The sequence below is a fragment of the Mesoplodon bidens genome (genome assembly GCF_964165515.1).
Source record: "Mesoplodon bidens genome assembly, chromosome: 12".
NCBI lineage: Eukaryota > Metazoa > Chordata > Mammalia > Artiodactyla > Ziphiidae > Mesoplodon > Mesoplodon bidens.
Window position 1 is genome coordinate 51,167,662 of NC_138168.1, and position 13,989 is coordinate 51,181,650.

Below are 13,989 nucleotides of genomic sequence, written 5' to 3' on the forward strand. Positions count from 1 at the left end.
CTGAACAATGTTTATAGATATTTCTAAAATTATTTTATATACAATTTGGGAACTTCTAAATCATATATGCTTAGATGATAAAATGGATAAATACCTTCTTACATAGTATCTAATAGGATTTGTTTTCTAATTTTTATCAATGTTATCCTCAAAGGCAACATTCGCCATCAATATTTGTAACATAAAACTCACCCAAGGAGACTAGAGTTTTTGCATCTGCTACAATTCGACAGAAAACTGGCCCCACAGCTGCTCTGGCAGCTCCTTCCAACCAATATGCTTTTAACTAATTCAGATTAAATAGTTCCTAAAATCAAACAGTTAATTCCTACTAAAAAAAAACTGTTCCACCATAGTAACTAGATTCAGCCTTTGCATGGACTTTATGACTTGCTGGTACAAATAACAGAAGCTACTAGAAATAAATAATAAGTAAAATATATAACATGAAAGAATTGCAAAATGTTTATTTTTTTAATGCAATTAATACCATTTTAATGTAGGAGAGGCCATCTTTATTTACAGGCTAATAAAAAAATACTAAATTCATCACAACTAGATATAATACATTTGTCAAAAATCCTATAGATTTGAGGCGGACCCTATGTGGAAGACTGGATAGGTGGGATAGTGATTACGTAATAAGGATGTCAGAAATGTGCAACTTACACATGAAATCAATATACTGTTTCTAAACATGAAAACAAAATAAGTCCACGGTGGAGGGAACAGAACCAGCACCAATGACAAGCTGGGCTAACTTCTGACAACTGTTCAGCTAAAACCATTCAGTTATATTACCAAGGATCAAAAAATTATCATCTCTTTTCCATCTATTTTAAGTCTCATAACCCAAATGTTGTCTGCCATCATATTCACAACAGACACTTAGAATTTTAGAAGTTAAATGTAAATATATACACACATACATACAACCCTCACACTCTTGAAAATTTTTTCTCAGCTATTCTGTTTGTGTGTGCATATGTATATTCTTCTTTTTCCTTTTTAATTATAATGGCTTTGCAACAGTTCTCTCCTTATCTGTTTGGTTTTGTCCTTGAAACTCGTTATGAGTTTCTTTCCTGTAAATGTGAAAACATAAAAACTTTCTCATTCAGTCCTTTGGGAAAAGTCTGTAATTCTTAGTTCATCCCCCAAAGACTACATATTCTAAAATGAACTTTTAACTGAGTACTTTCTAAACACCTAATGGGAATCTCATAGTAGCATCTGAGCAACAGTGCTCTCACATAGGCCTGCAAAACCAAGGTGAGGCAGGAATGAAATGGGAACTGACCTTTGCAATTTTAAACTACCTGGGAAATTTTTCATTCTGCTTATCAGCCCAAGAAAGTTTGTATCACAACCATCTCATACAATTCTTCATATTACACGGCGTCCTCATAGAAATGCCAATTCAAGGCTCTAAAAAAAAAACCTTTATAGACATATTAGTTCTTGAAAATCAAAAGGTGTTAGCTAATATTTCCTAAGGAATCAGTCTTAGTAGATAAAGGATACTCTCTGAAAAACTGCCATGGCCATCCCATCCCAGGCTGTGTTTTAAAAAGGTAAGATAACATGGTTTCAAGTCAAAACAAAAAGTTTTCAGATACGTGACAATGGAAATTTTTTTGACTAAATGAATAAATACACTGGCTAAAATCCAGTTTGCAGATCTCATGTCATGCATGGGGGCATGTGTTAGAGTAGGGGATGCATAAGGAGAAGACTTTTCTTTTAAGAGGCCTAGCCTGCCAGGAGCAAACAATAACATGTAGCTTGCTTATTCAATTATACAATTAAATACTAGCTTCTGCTTAGAGGCAACGCTATGCTACAAGGTATTTTAATATCAGTAACCATATATACTATGAAGTGCATTTCTATTACAAATTAACATGGTGATATACAGATGAACAAAACCACCCAAAACAAACCATAAATGAGCAACAGTTAAAACATAAAGTTTATAAATAGCAAAACGACCAAATAAAGTATATACATTTTATAGATTTACCTATGAACAAATATACAGTGCATCTAGGAAAGATAAAAGAACATGTTTTATATCACATAACATTTGAATATTAGAAAGAGATACTGATAATACTCTAAAAGCCTTCTCCCAATCAATATTCCCTTCAACGTATGTCCTTTAAAACAATGATACTGGCAAAACTATCATCTCTTTAAATGCAATGTTTTCACTTTCCCCTGCCCAGTACAGTGGCCTGCGGAACAGTAAATAAGAGAGCAGGCACTCCATGCTTATTCCTGGGATAAGCAAAGTAGCAAATCTAGTTTGCATATGAAAAGCACTTTAGTCAAACAAACACAAACAAGAAAAGCCAACCAAAACAATTACCATATCAAAACATGTTCACCTTATCTTACCCTCCAGTGCCTCAGCTTTTTGGATGATTGGCAAATCAGTTAGGTACTTTCAGAGAAAACTGCTTTGGAATGTATTTCATTGACATGGTAATAAATTTGAGCTTTTACTGACAGAAAAGATGTATCTTTAAGTGCCAGGACTATCATAAGACAAACATTATGAACAACTCAAAATGTATAAAACTGTCTTTTGTGGATTCCAGAAAAAAAGCATTTGTGACTAAACATTAATAACGTAATACTCCAATACCATGCACACAAGATCAACATAATTGAGAACAGATATTTTACACTCATCTGCATTTCTTCTAAAAAACCTAAAATGTACAATGTACAATAACTTTTCTGAAACTATTTCTAGTGCAGCATTGATTGATAAAGGATTGCTTAAAGAAAACTATTTTGTACTGAATGAATAACACTGAAAAGCAAACTCATAATAAATGATCATTAAGAACTGATTTAGATATCAGGAAGCATATTAAATTAAAAAAAAGAAAACACTAAAACCATTCTTTCAGTTAAAAAAAAAAGTTAAGTCAAGCCTACGTTTCTGCAATTCAAGTTCTGTCCTTTGAAACACCACACTTAACATTCTGGAATATACAATATGAATTCATTTATTCTCTTATATTTAAAGGCTATTTCTTAAAAAAATTCCAGTTAGCACTGTCCTTCTACTAAATGGAAAAGGAATCAAATAAAACAGTAGTGCTTCATTTAGTACTTAAGAGCCTAGTACTATCCTTTTGGGAAACACATGCTTTGGTGCTTTACAATATTAAGAAAATCAAAATTACTTTACATGCAATAGCTAATTATGGTATACCAGAGAAAATAAGGAGTTTTATGCATTTAGAATTGTTCATGTGAAGCCCTGAGGTACCCGCCTTTCATTTAGGCAACAGCCTCCCTTGATCTTGTACAGTCTTTGTCACCGTCTTCCCTAGTGCCCCAAATTCAGAATAGTCTGATTAACAATCTTGTCTGGAGATAGTCAGTTTAGTAAGATTTTTTATGATACAGACTGTGCAGATCATCTAATTTAGAAGCACCATCTTCGAGTGGAGTTTCACTTGAAGTTCCTAGGTCTCCATTTTCATGTCCATCAGTTACTGCTTTCTTATTAAATCCTGAAAGAAAGAGAAAAAAAACAGATACTTTCTAGTTAAAAAAAAAAAAGTCATACTTTTATTGAGCTATAACAAAGGAATGCCCACTGTAATTAATAATAATAATATGGAGCAAATAATGGGACCGTAGATTAATCAAGTCAGCAATCTCTGACAAAGGAATTCTTCCTTCTTATAGCAGATATCAAACACTGCACAGATTTTTTAATATTATCTATTGGACCTATCTAAAAATTATATAAAATTTCCTACCAAATTTTCTATGAAACTTAGAACTGATACACACAATCCCAAAATTCAGTAAGTTCTACTCACACAAATACCTGTTGAACTGTAAAGTGTATTTTTCTTTTACATTTTGCTTTCATATTATTTAACTTCAGTTCACTGAGGCACATACTAGTTTATCATTACATCTAATTTGTCCAATGTCCAGATAAAATTTAAAACTAATTTTGGTTAATCTACAAATAGTACACATATTTGAGTCACATTTTAAGTGGTTTGCAATTTACACAGGTGATAGAGAACCTTTTAGCCTCAGCTGCAAAAAGAAAGGGACAAGACCTCTAATCCTGACAAAAAATAGAAGAAAGGGTGAAAGACAACAAAAGCAAAGGAAAAGCAGCTCAACAGCGCAAGGTTTTGACATGGTGCCACAATCGTTTTGTTCAAGATGCACGGGGAGAACGACACTGGGGAGACAGCTACTGCTGTCTTTGTATAGATAATTCACAACATATAGATTTACCAAAAAGGCAACAGTTTATCAGTTCACTATAAAACTCTATGCCAGAAGTTCTCAAACTTTTTGGTCTCAGGATGCCTTTACACTCTTAATAAGTACTGAGAATTGCAAAGAGCTTTTGTTCATGTGGGTTATTAATGTTATGTGAGGTACTGAGGTTTACCATATTAGTGATTAAAACTGAGAAATCTAAAAAAAAATTACCACTTTATTAAATATGATAAACTCCATAAATGTTAACATAAATAACATATTTGTTTAGTGGAAATCATTCTACTTTCCAAAAAATTTAGTCAGAAGAATATCATTATTTTACAATTTTGCAAATATCCTTAATGTCTGGCTTTACAGCAGATAGCTGGATTCTCATATTTGCTTCTACTCAATGAGTTACAAGTATATGAAGAAAGTTCACCCTCACACAGATATATAGTTAGAAGAGGGAAGAGTAACTTAGCTTTTTCAGATAACTGTCAATATTCTTCTTTGATCATATACCAAAATTTTACAGTATAGAATCTAAAACCATATCAATGAACTTTCACACTCTGCTACATTAAAATCATTTGTCTATCTTGCACTTTGAATGGCTCTTTTACCCATGCAGGATTTAGTAACATCACGCACTGGTCATTTGAAAAATATTAGATCACTGAGTTACGTAGCAATTGCAAAAGCTGACACACTTCATTTTACTATATCAAAAAAATCACATTCGTTAATACCACCACCAATCTTATTAGAAAAGTTCTTTAAGTGTCAGGAAGCTGTTGAGCTCATGGTGGTTGATGCGTGTTTTACAAAATTCTAATTTTCACTTGAAAGCTCACGTTTTATCACTGGCAATAAATAGTCAGTTGTTCTCTTTGAAGTGACGGATTCACTTTGTTCATTTTAAAGAAAATGGCTGCCAAATAGTCTGAACAACCATAATTTGTCAGTCATTCTCTCAAGTAAAAATTGTCATGTTGTCATCCATGAAAAAAATGACTAGTTCAGCTAGCAAATTAATCATTTAAGTACTTTTCCTCAAGACCAGCATCTTTGTTCAGCATACACTCAGTAATACAATGCATACTTCCCATTTCATCACAGAGTATTAAAAAGTCATATACTCAAGATTTAATAAAATTAGCAGTTTTTACTATTTCATCAAGGATATTCTTAAGAGAAACTGGCATTTTCTTCTTCTTCTTTTTCATTCTGAGTGGATGGCAAGGAAGAACACAGTGATCACTAGTAAAGTGGTGCTACTGCTTTGACTTGCACTAAACTATCAATAGTTTTACCCCCATTGCTTTTGTACCATCAGTGCAAATATCAACACAGCAAAAAAAGACAAACAATGCCTTAGTATTATTATGAAAAGTTTTGACCTCAAGAACCCCTTGAAAGGTCTCAGGGTCCCCCAAAGATCCATGTATCACAATTTAAGAACCACTGCTCCATGTAAAAGAAAGTGCTAGAATTTTTCTTTAAAATATGTATAAATGATAGCAAAGGAACTAAACCAAAAATCCTCAAGATCACATACCCTCTTCTATTAATAACAACCATAAGATAACAGTCTAATCACTTATTCATATTTAGCCTGTAAAATCATTGCATTATGAGAGAAGAATGCACATTAAAACAGCAAGATGACATTAAGATTTATCTACTCTAAAAGGCATGTTGGTCTTTGTTTCAGAGTCTCGAAAACTTGAATTTTATTTATCTTTCAAGGATCAGTTATAGTTTAGTAATTGGTCACGTACTTGTCCAAGATGACTCCAGAACAACTTACATGTAAATAAAATTTTGGCATAGTTACTGGTGTACAATAAAACTATAATTTAGCAAGGGAAAGCTATCTATTTTGTTAATGATGGTTTCCCCATCATTAAAACAGTGTTACTAAAGAACAGCTAAGGCTTTTATATTTTTAAAGTTTATTAATAATAAATACATTAATTATAACTTTTAGAGTAATTTTTACCTTGTAACACTTTGATTTCCCCACTTGTGTCTTTGCAACTAGCACCAGGATTACTACTTCCCTCTAACTCATCAAGGTACAAACGGTAACGATGTCCACTCTCATCTTCATATTCCACATTTTCATCATCAGAATCCACTTCAGGAGCCACATAAACTACTTCAAATTCAATCTCTCCTCTCTAAAATGGGGAAAGAAAATTACTGTAGGAGGAAACCAAGTTACTGTAATTATCATTTTAAAAGATTTCCAAATTCTTTGCGGTGAGAAGTAGTAGTTGGCCCTCAGATGTATCTCCTTTCAAGACAACAAATAATGAAATTTTAGAATCTCAAGAGGTAAAAGTAATTTCCTTTTAATATTATAGATTTTTCTACTGATCAAAATATTTTTGTTAACAGACCTAAAATAAAAAAGGATGTTTATTCAATTTACAGAATTTTGGAACAAATGTTCAATTTAAAAGTCATTTTGCCATTTTATAGTTTCCATAATAGCAATTCAGCAAATCCATCTAAATAGTCAGATATTAAAGTTGCACCTAAGGGTACCACACAAACTTTTCTCTAATTCAAGAAACCTCTACACAATGATTTCTTGTTTCTTACTGAATAGGTCTTGAACCTTTCCTTAACTTTCACCCAGTGCCAAAGTGTTAAGGTATTCTGTTCAGTAGTAATAGTAATTACTGTATTTATTGTACAAAATTATTATCTTTCAATCCTCAGAATAACACTATTATAGTCCCTTGTACATGAATAAGAAACCTGAGTTAGTCCTGGAGAGAGCAGGTAACTCTCTCAATAAGATGAACAAGTAAAACAGAAAAACAGAAATTTGACTCCAAAGTCCTTGCCCTTTGTACTATACTAGACTAAATGTGTAGTATTTATATTGTAATTCTTTAATAACAACTTTATGTTCAGGTAAAAAGTTACAGATTATTTCATGTTAAAAAAATTACAAGCTACAACTGTCATTTAATAAGAGACTACAATCACTATACCCAAGTCTGGTATTTATAATTCTCTGAAAATTATAGCCTGCCTTTGCTCAAAAGAAAGCATGCCATTTTTTTTTTTAATTGCTACTCACTAAGTTAGTCTCTGCTGCTCCTCTTTCCCAGCAGTTTAAGGTTATACTTCAGAATTTTAACATGCGTTTAGTGTTTCCATACAACTTTGTATCTCATGAACTGCATCTCATGAACTGCCTGTTTACATCTCCTTTACCACAGCTGCTGTTCATCTCACTCTTATGCTACTGGATGACAGCCAAGTTGGGCTGAGAAAACACCAACTTAAAGAGACCAGCACTGCATTCTTAGATCTCCCTCATCAGGCAATGCTTTAAAAATACCATTTTGGGGGAGATGGTAAATGCAGTGGTCTTCAGTAAAGTTCTCTAGATGACAGAATCCGGTCTGTGGGTAGCTGTCATGAAGAAACAGATTTTGCGCTTAATATGAGGAAGAGCTTTCTAAAAATCAGCAACGTACAACAATGAAATGGACTGTTTTATCACCAACAAATCCTCCCTTTAATACAATTATTTAATTAGTGATATTGTAGATATTTATGCATCATGTAAAGTTGAACTAAATGAGCTATAAATTCACTTGCAACTCTGAGATTCAATTCTACCCTGGCATACTACGCTGATGATCCAACAAATATCTCAATGTACTAACCAACACCTCTAATTCCCTCAACCTTATTCTTGAAGGAAAAAAACAAAATAAAACAAAACAAAAAAACATTGTAAGTACTCTGGATAACAAATATGACTCCTGGATATGACTCTCAACTCTTTATATGTTCTGCAACCTTAAGCAAATCATTTAATTTCTAAGAACCTTAGTTCACTCATTTTAAATAAGGGGGTTGGGCTAAATGATTTCTAAGGACACTTGAGTGCTAATATTTATGACTGTAAAATCAATCCACTTCTAACATTGTTTTTTCTCTAGTACTTCATATTTGTATAGCGTTTTAGTCATGAATAATGTTTTGCCTTCTAAGAGCCAAGTCCTATTCTGAACACTTTATATGTATTAACATACTTAATCCTTACAACTCTCAGATGAGGACACTGCAGCATAAAGGACTTAAGTAACTTGCTCAAAACTATACAGCTGTGAAGAAGAGCAAATCTTTTTCAGTAAATCTGGCTGAATGTCTTCTGTAATAGGAAACTATATATATATATATATATATATATATATATATATATACACACATACACTTTACTACTTGAGAAACCTCCTAGGGAAGTATAAAATATTCAACAGATTCAAAAAGGAACAATCAACAGATCCAATTTTAGTTACACAAGGGGAACTTACCTGCTGGGAAAGAATGGTTACAGCTTCTTTATGCTTTGTGTCCCTTAGGTTAACTCCATTAACAGCCAGAATAGCATCTCCAACATGCAGCCCTCCACATCTATCAGCAGGTTGCCCTGGGTGGATCTCAGAAATGAGGATTGGAACACCATGTTCCTTTCCACCCTAACCGAAAAAAGCAGTAAATTAGTTTACCTTTGTATAGTCACAGACTATTCTACTGGTATTTCCCTAAAAACATTTCAGTAAGCACCTGTACTATCTCTTATTATAAATACTGAGTGAAATCCTATTTGCTATTATATTTAGGTAATGGTAAATCAAATTATTATGAGTATCAAAGTTACTTCTAAATAAAACAATTAATAATATACATGTGCTTTTTCTTTTTCTTTTTTTTTTTTTTTTTTTTTGCAGCACGTGGGCCTCTCACTGCTGTGGCCTCTCCCGTTGCGGAGCACAGGCTCCAGATGCGCAGGCTCAGCGGCCATGGCTCACAGGCCCAGCCACTCCACGGCACGTGGGATCCTCCCAGACCGGGGCACGATCCCGTGTCCCCTGCATCGGCAGGCAGACTCTCAACCACTGAGCCACCAGGGAAGCCCTACATGTGCTTTTTAAAACGCATTCCAGAGCCAAAAAAAAAAAGAACCCTAAAAACCCAAAAAAACAACAATTAGCTACGCTCGTAAATAAATAAATAAATAAATAAATAAAAATATTTTATGTATTAGTAGTCCACAGCACTATTAGATTTTATCAAATCTGAGTCACCATGAACGGTAAGACAAACCATTATTTTATGTTCCACAAAAATAATTACAAGATGAATCTCAATTTCACAGATGTTAAAATGTGAAAAAATATGCAACACAAAGTTGATGAAATGCAATATTTGGTACATTTCACCTTCTAGCTTTTAATCATAATTGTGTGTGTGTTGTTACCCATGGGGATAAATTTAGTTATTTAGAAAATATATTCAGAATACTTTATTTCCCAATGATGTCCAACAAAGGAGGATGATTATACTAGACAACTGTAGAAAAGAAGACTGGAAGCACTACTTCTTACTGTAATTGAAATGCCAAGGCCTTCATGATCTTCCTTAAGGAGGAGAACTTTTCTAATTGGACCAACACCTTGGCTTTTCTTTAAAGAGTCTTGATCCTTATTGAAGGAAAAAAAGAAGAAAAATTAGTACTACTTAAATAATATACCATATAGAATAAACCCATACTATTATAACTTGCTTTTAGGAATCTTTATTAGTTGCCTGTAATGGATACACAGTATAGTGTTAAGAAACTAATTAATAAATAGATAAAATGGGAAAGCAAAAATAGTTCTTCTGTTAACATGGTGAAATACAGATGATTTTCTCACGCTCTTATTAACTTCTTTAATACATCTGGTACATCTCTTTTTAAATTGTAGGAGATTACAAAAGAAATCACTGCCAGGAATTGATAAACAAATATCTTCAAAAAATGAAAGGAGGTACCTTTATCTTAACTGGAAAAATACCTTAAAGATCTATATCCACTTTAACTGATTTGTAAAACTGAAAAACATAATGCCAACTGGATCATTAATTACTTTTTCATTTCTTTGCGTTCTGGAGTCTACCTCTTAACTAAAGGACCTTGTTCCATTAATAATTCTTTTTCTGGTACCTTTACTCTTTCCCTCTCTCTACAAGCTCCTTCCCTAATTCAGCACCTGAAAAAACTCCAGGTCTCATCCAGCTTTAAAATACTGACCACGTACAAACACAAAACAACACAGATAAAAACCCTTCAATCACCCACTATCTTCTTTACCTACTATCCTCCCTCCATCTTTCCTGAACTGGCACATACAGTTAATCCTAACTGTAGTTACTTCCTTGCCTCCTACATTCAGTACTCCAACCACCATAATTAGGGTTTTGCCCCCACTTGCTCCAATGAAACTGTCTTCTCTACAGTCACTGGTAACGAATGTGGCTACTTCCAATGAATACGTTTGTTAGTCACTGCCCTTCTGAGCCTTGCAGAAAGTTGATACTGTTCACTATCCCCTCCTTGAAACCTTCTCTATTCTTTGGTGTCTATTATACTAGTACTTTCCTAGATGGCCTATATCTGACAGCTCCACCTCAGGCTCCTTCCTTTGGTGATCCATTTCCATCCCTCTCTCCATAAAAGTCTCCTTCCATCTTTTTACTTTCTATATATTTTCCCTGGGTGACTTAATCAATTCCATGGTTCAAAGGATGATTTACCTAATAATCTTCAACTCAGAATTCTCTCTATAATTCCAGAGCCATATGTCTAATTGGATATAACTTGGCCGTCCCACTGGCACCTCAAACACTACATGTCTAAAACTGATCTCATCATCTTTCTGCCAATATCTTCCTTTCCCTCTATTTGCTTTATCAATGCATGCCATCTCACTCAGTTTCCCAAACCAAAAATCCACACTTCCTTCTCACTTACCTACTTAACCAAAAGCAGTTAGTCACCAAATCCTCTTGACGGTACTTCTCTCAAACCTGTTCTTCCTCTAACCACTTTCTCCTTATTTTATTATCTTTCTAAATGTAACTCTCCAACTTCAATTAGGCCCTCTTCCAATATATCCTCTTCACTATACCAAAGTAATTGTCAAACAAATATTAAATCTTATTAGTCCACTATTTTATTGAAAAACCTCATGATTATCAGGTTAAGGTTCAAATTCCTTTATTTAGCATAAAATAACATTTATGATCTGGCCACTGCCTAGAAGTTAATGGGGACCAACAGTGTCCCAAAGAAGACAATGGTATAAGTGCTTATTGCAATCGCCACTCCTCTCCCACCAACTAGACGTACATATCAATTTTTCTTGCAGTAATCTTTTCAGAGGCAACAAATAATTTTAATATTCAAGGTCAGGCTTTATGTGATACTAAGATATGTGATCCACTGGGTAGGAGTTAGATATGATTTTATTATATTAAGGTTTCTATCATTAGGCTGCTGTTGTAGTGAAATTTAATAAATTTTTATCCAGGTAGAAAGAAAACCTCCCGTACGGTGGTGGCTACAGAAGCAGGTAGTTGGACACAGCTCTCAAATTCCATCTTAATGCAAGACCAAACTGTTATAAATGTTAGTTCAGAAACTACAAATAAATCTAGTTACTAAAAGTCCCCCTGTAAAGAACTATCTAAAAATATTTGCCAATTTATCAATAGGATCACACACTCTCTGCTTAGCTTAAAATATTTGTAAACATGCCTAATCAAGATTCGGGAAAATTCTGAAATATGAGCCAAAGCAACATGCATTTGCTAGCAATAGTTCACTGTCTTCAGAAATATCATTTTCGGGCATTAGTAAATCTGTAAAGAGCTATATGGGTTGCTGAAACTTTAAATATGTACCTATTTTAAATAAGTTTAATTCACTTCTAAATAAAGGTTTTAAATACTAGTAGAATTTTTTTAAATGCAAAGGACTTGTGATTAAAGAAAGGGCAAGGTTGAGTGAGAAACAGCAGCGAAGCAAACATACATGGCCTGGTGGTGCATGCATTGGTCGCTTCAGGTCATTACGCCCTCTACAGGCTCTGATAACAGTTTTGTGACGATGCAAATGTATTTCAGCTTCCAACTGGTTCCAAAGCTTATCATGAGCAGGTCCCTTCATATCTCGTCCTAGTAATTGTATTTGTTGGACCCTTCATATTGGGAAAAGAATTAATTCAGTTAGTTTTTCATTATACATACTATAGAAAGAATTCAGAAGAATTACTGAACACAAGTAGTTTTTGCATAAATCTAATTCAGTAATAAAACTAATACTCAGGAACCTCCTGATGTGTCTCAGATTTAGAGACATGAAAATTCTGAAAGAGACAGGTGTCTTCAAGGGAAAAGCAGTTTTAAAAAAAAAAGGATGACTGAGACCTTTAGTCACATACTTAATTTATATACATCTTAGAAACAATTTATGAGACTAATGTCAATTAACATGTTTCATGTCTTGCATGCAATCACACTAGCCTTTAGGTGAGGCTAACCGTACAAAACATTTTTTCCAATGACAGTATCTTTTTACAAAATGATTATTTCTTTAAATGTGGTAAAATTATTAGAAAATGTGCACTTCAAGATGATATAAATTATTTTTATTTGTTCCACATCAGTCCTTAATATGACATTAGAACAATAAGCAGAAAATTATTTAGTAATAATGAATCACCAAAGTTTGTGAATAATTTACCATAAAAAATTAATGCAAGCAGAACTCTGTATTATTATGATAAAATCACTGTCATTCCAACATGTTTTTGAGGGGCAAGAAAGACTGGGTTTCAATGATCACAGAAAGAATTCCTACGGAAGTCCTGCCGTACATGGGAACATCATCTGTTACGGTGTCAAGGCAGGAAATGGTAAAAAGTGCAGCTCTAAAAGTTGTTAGCATTTCACAGTAATTTACTAGCAGTGTGTGTGTGTAAACTGGAAATACTTATTTAGTATAGCTAAATAAATCTGCAATATGTAATGCTATCAATATTAAGTTAACAGTAAGCTACAGTCAATGATAAAATCACTCTTAGGACAAAGACTAATATTTCATTTACCAAAAGAGATAAGAGTCAACCTCTTTAACTATGCAGTTGGTCACCTAAGAGCACAGGGGTACCCATTTTCCACGCACCTTCCTGCCAGTTCCTTATCCAAGTACTTGGCAGCTAGTCTTGCCCCATAAACTTCAGCCTGGAGAACAGCTATATGTCTACGAAGGGCTTCATTCTCTTTTCTCAGCAACTTCACTTCAGCTTCAAGTTGAGCTTCTTTCATTTTCTCTTTTTTGTTTGCTTCAAGCTCTCTTTCCTGTTGCAATTTAAAAAAAAAATAATGCAATGAATATATTTTTAAGACTCTTTAGCAATAGACCATATTCCTTAAAATACACAAAAGCACACAATCTATGATACCAACAATGAAAGCATATGATAAAAATTACCACTTCGTTTCTATAAAATGGAACACAAAGATTTGGATCCAGTTTTTTTTAACTAGTACCAGAAGGTGTTGGAACCACTTCTAGGTAAGATAATAACATGGCTTGGGGCACCTTGATCCTGAGGATACGAAGATTAGTAGCCTTCTCTAAGCTCATGTTATCACATACTAATAGTAACGGCTTCAATGGATAATTAAATCTACTCCCTACTTCCTAAAAATGACTCTAAAACTAGACCAAGGTAATCACTCTGGTGGTTGTGCCCAAACATTTAATAAACTTTAATGCAGCAATTCTATAAACAGGTCAAAGCCATTCAGTGACACAGAGATACATTCTATGACCAATTTATCTTACAGCATTGTAAGAAACTGACAATG

At 33.7% G+C, this 13,989-nt stretch overlaps 1 protein-coding gene across 1 annotated transcript in view; it reads right to left on the reverse strand.

Annotated features, from left to right (window-relative positions):
* Nucleotides 1-450: 450 nt before the first annotated feature.
* The window catches only part of GOPC (golgi associated PDZ and coiled-coil motif containing), a 39,302-nt gene continuing 25,763 nt past the window's right edge, over nt 451-13,989 (reverse strand). The window contains exons 3-8 of the mRNA XM_081251367.1: nt 13,301-13,476; nt 12,149-12,314; nt 9,678-9,773; nt 8,604-8,768; nt 6,260-6,440; nt 451-3,533 (exon numbers count right to left, since the gene is read on the reverse strand). Coding sequence (XP_081107493.1) covers nt 3,403-3,533; nt 6,260-6,440; nt 8,604-8,768; nt 9,678-9,773; nt 12,149-12,314; nt 13,301-13,476 — 915 coding nt within the window. The 3' untranslated portion in view covers nt 451-3,402. The remainder of the gene's footprint in view (nt 3,534-6,259; nt 6,441-8,603; nt 8,769-9,677; nt 9,774-12,148; nt 12,315-13,300; nt 13,477-13,989) is intronic.